Source organism: Frieseomelitta varia, unplaced genomic scaffold, assembly GCF_011392965.1.
Source record: "Frieseomelitta varia isolate USP_RPSP 00005682 unplaced genomic scaffold, Fvar_1.2 scaffold_1623, whole genome shotgun sequence".
NCBI lineage: Eukaryota > Metazoa > Arthropoda > Insecta > Hymenoptera > Apidae > Frieseomelitta > Frieseomelitta varia.
Genome location: NW_025109332.1, coordinates 247 through 4,475, shown reverse-complemented (window position 1 = coordinate 4,475; position 4,229 = coordinate 247). Strand labels below are relative to the sequence as shown.

Genomic DNA, 4,229 nt, shown 5'->3' with positions numbered 1-4,229 from the left:
ACTTTTTACCTGAAAACTTTTGTGCTATACTTCTTACTGAACGATTCTTATGTATAATACTTTCTTCTTTTCAGATGGGTCCTTTCCTCTATGCTACCCGTTCTATCACTTAAAAAAAAAAAAAATCGAGAATATTCATGTACTAGATAAAAAATTGTCAGTGCTCTAATCTATTATAGTTTTGTAAAAAATATTTGTAGAAGAGTTCTTGATTTTATTTTAAGGAGCCACCACTTTAAGAATCCTAAGTTTGTTTCGCTGAAAAATATTTATTTCTATATCATGCAGCAAGTGTAAAAGTAAGAATATTTTTGTTCTGGAAAATTGTAAATTCCAAACATCTCGCCGAAAAGAAGTGTTTGCATCACTGAACAGTTTTTTTTGCATGATCACATCAGTCATGATCTTAAAATGTAAAATCTTCTCTCTACAGTGAGCTTTTAAAACTAGTTGTTCAATTTTTTCGCCATTTTTATTGAATTTTGACCATTAGGATTGAATAAAAAAATTTAAAATAATCTTAACATTCATAACAGTTTAATTTTAAAGGAATGATGAATTCAATAAAATGAGGAAAAATATTGTACCACGGATTACGGAGTTAACTTTTGTTATTTTACTATTATTATGACACATAAGAGAAACAAAAAAAACAGAGGTAAGGACAAGGTTAGGAATTTCTTTGTAAATTATGCAAGTTTATTCGTTACGACATCTAATCGTTTAGTTGCAACGTACAAACGCAATTAACAAAAGGATATTAAATCTATTCCGTGCAATGGTATAATTTTCTCTAAGTGTGGATTATTAATCGCGGAACCGAAAGGGATATACAGCTGTTTACTCTGCTTTCTGATACATGCAAACACGTTCCTCGCTGTCCTAATTCTAGCTATTTCGTCCACGATGATATTCGTAATTAAAGGACGAATGATTCAGCGATGATGCGATCTGCTGAGTCGGAATTGCTAAAGCGAATTTAGTTGCCAATCAAAATCATCAGAAAACTAGTTAGCCATTAATTGAATTCAAATTTTAAAAAGTTTACCAATTAAATTTCAAAAGAATCATTTGCTAACATTTTCTAGGTTGAATATTATTGAAATATTATTGAAAAATTTGTTTAATTCTATTTTATCGATTGTCTTCTTTATAATTTATAATGAGCAATTTTTATGTTTTTTCTTATAATTATACGATATATTATTTTTTAATACAAAATAATATTCTACATGGATATATGTATTTCCATAAAAATATTGAAGAAAATTTTAAGGCTGCTCTGCTGATTCATATTCAAATCTCATTGGCAGAACAAATTTAGATCAGCCAATCAGAGCATTCAACATTTTCTATGTTGAATTTTGTTAAAAAATTTGTTTAATTCAATTTTACCGATAATTTATAATAAGCAATTTGTATATTTTTTCTTATAATAACGCGATATATTATTTTTTAATGCAAAATAATATTTTACATAGATATGTGTATTTTCATAAAGAATAATAAATACGTCATTATAAAAATATCATTATTACGTTACATAAAAATAATAAAAATGTCATTATTACGTTACATTTACTAATTTCTTCGCTATTAATTTGATGTTAATTATTCCGATTAATTAACGAAATTTATCCACGTTGTTAAGAAAGTTTATTTTTTTTCATAGACATATTAAATTTAAAATATATAAAAATATATATAATATTATAAATTGCGTAACCAATATTTAATTAGGAGAACTAATCGCTTTGTCTGAATTAGATATAAGTCTAGGTTTTACTATTTGTGCATGATGTAATGTAATTATATCATTTAAAACATGTTCTTCTGTCTCTTCCATAATTGTAAATTTTCCAATTGGCACCTGCACTTCTGACAAGCCGTCTGCATACAAACACATTACATTTCATTAATTAATGAAAAAAATAAATAGATACATACATATATATACATATTTGATGTGCATAAATTATATCAAATTACATACGCAATATTTTGAGTTTATATAATGATTTTTCTGAACAATAGAATATAACTTCTGCCACAATAAAATTCGACATTTGTGGCGTATAGTCTGTCCCAATTTTGAGCATCTAAAAATGAATCCTATGTAAAACCATAATAATGATTAACATTTCAAAAAATTACCTTGAACGCTATAATATCTTCAATTTTTGGTTTCACTACCATAACTTCATATGTTTCAAAATCTATATCTAAAAACTTGTTTACTTCTTCCAGTCTCTCAGTTGAAGCTGTATTTCCATTAATACTTTTAGAGACTATATTGGCTACAGTATCCTCAACGTATTCTTTTTCCTCTTTCTCTTTTTTACATGTCATACCCTTTATTCTGTTGTTTTCAAAAGTAAGTGGAATGGCATTTTTACTCAATGATAATAAATTTTTAAGTTTGTGAACAGTATCGACTCGATTTGATGGTGCTGGACATATAAATTGGTCATTCACAATAATTTTGTTGTCTACATTATCAAAACGAATATGTTTGCAAGAAGAAATAGTGCTCGATATAATGGAATTTGTAATCTTGGGTTTCGCAGGTTTGTCTTCTTCCGTTAATTGTGTATCAACTTTTTTTTTTTTCTTTCGATGCCTTACACGTTTTCTTCTTGGAAGTATGTCAAGAATTTCTGTATTTGCATCATCATATACTAAAAAATACAATGTCATTGTAAGTAATAAAAGAAATGATAGCATTAGATATTTAATTCAATTATACTTCTCTTTTCTTACTTTCTTCATTACTCTGAAAGTTATTTGATATGTCGGTTGATAAATCCTGTTGGCTTGATAATACTGCAGGGAAATTATTTGACGACTGTTCTTGTTGACCTGAATCCTTACCTGATTGGGAAATTAATTCTTCAATTTGTTCTGGATATGCAAAATTACCTTCTAGTTCGTGTTTGTTTGCATCTATTGATGAAAATTCAATACTTAATGGTAAATTGTTAAATTGATTATTGTTTAAGTGAGATCCGGGAGAAACCCTAAAACATATTGATTGAAATAATACAATAGTTTAACATTTTTGTTGCAAGAATTCTTACAAAATAATTTCATTCTCTTTTAGGACTTGTATGTTTTCTTTAGGTGGTAGATATTCATTTTCATTTAAGAACAAGTCAAACGGATCATTAATACCAAACAGTTTTTTAATATGTTCTTTTACATCATCAATTTGTAACATCTTTGTACAATCGATAAAAATCCAACAAAAACGGCGCACATCATTATAATATTTGAAATCGAGTTTAATACGAAAATTCTGGTACATATTTAAGGTTATGCTTTTTGACATTTTAAGGTTATAATACGAGATTGCACACAACTACGTATCCATTTACAATTAGTAATACGTGATACAATGATATTATGAATTATACATCAAATAATAAAAGATTGTTAAAAAATTTATTAAATTATTGATTCATTAGATTCTCGTTATAGGTATAGAAGTAGATAATTTCGTCATAGATACGCAATAACTATTTAATATTAATAATTATGAATTTTGTAAATTTAGACTAAATTTTTCTTCGAAGTACTTATAATAATTTAATATCGATATTAACTTTGATATGAATCGTACGAAGACGACTTTCAGTTCAATAGCATTTCATCAAAGTTTAATTTTTATATATAAAATAAATTTCTTCAATAATCAATCGTACTACCATTAAATGAGAATTTTTTGTAACCGAGGAATAATGAATAATTTACTTCATACATCAATAAAATTATTCCAATATATTATTTGATGCATTTTATATATCGTTAAAGAAAAACTACGCCTATAATAATACATTTTAGAATATTTATTTGAGTTTAAATAAATACTTTAATTTTTAGAAAAGAGCTCACTATAAAAGGAAGAGTTTAATTTCTAAGGTCATGATCAATTTGATCATGAAAAAGAATTGTTTAATGACGAAAAAATTATAGTCTAGCGAGATGTTTAAATTTTTATAATTTTCAAGAAGGAAAATATTCTTGCTTTTTCACTTACTGCATGATGTAAAAATAAATATCATTGAACGATACAAAACTCAACAGGTGAAGACTTTATTTTTTAAAATAAGATCAACATAATTGTTTTATAATTTTTTTCCATGAAATTATAACAATTCAAAATTAAAAATTTTGTATCTAGTTTATGAGTATTTTCGTCCTTTTTTAAGAATTTGACATGAATTTTGTGT

General features: G+C 26.0%; 1 protein-coding gene across 1 annotated transcript; it reads right to left on the bottom strand.

Moving 5' to 3' along the window:
• Positions 1-1,576: 1,576 nt before the first annotated feature.
• Positions 1,577-3,388, bottom strand: LOC122537689. Its single transcript, XM_043671073.1, has 5 exons — positions 3,078-3,388; positions 2,761-3,017; positions 2,155-2,678; positions 1,994-2,099; positions 1,577-1,890 (listed from the first exon to the last, which is right to left on the bottom strand). Exons 1-5 carry the CDS (start codon positions 3,326-3,328, stop codon positions 1,733-1,735), a joined length of 1,296 nt encoding a protein of 431 aa, XP_043527008.1. The 5' UTR covers positions 3,329-3,388; the 3' UTR covers positions 1,577-1,732.
• Between the last annotated feature and the right edge of the window lie 841 nt (positions 3,389-4,229).

What these genes read in the sequence shown, in the direction of transcription:
- LOC122537689 (XM_043671073.1), bottom strand. Translation starts at nt 3,328, where the DNA reads ATGTCAAAAAGCATAACCTTAAATATGTACCAGAATTTTCGTATTAAA. An exon ending in AAAGAGAATGAAATTATTTT is followed by an intron (nt 3,018 to 3,077) that starts GTAAGAATTCTT and finishes AATATGTTTTAG; the next exon opens with GGTTTCTCCCGGATCTCACT. An exon ending in AAGATATTATAGCGTTCAAG is followed by an intron (nt 2,100 to 2,154) that starts GTAATTTTTTGA and finishes ATTCATTTTTAG; the next exon opens with ATGCTCAAAATTGGGACAGA.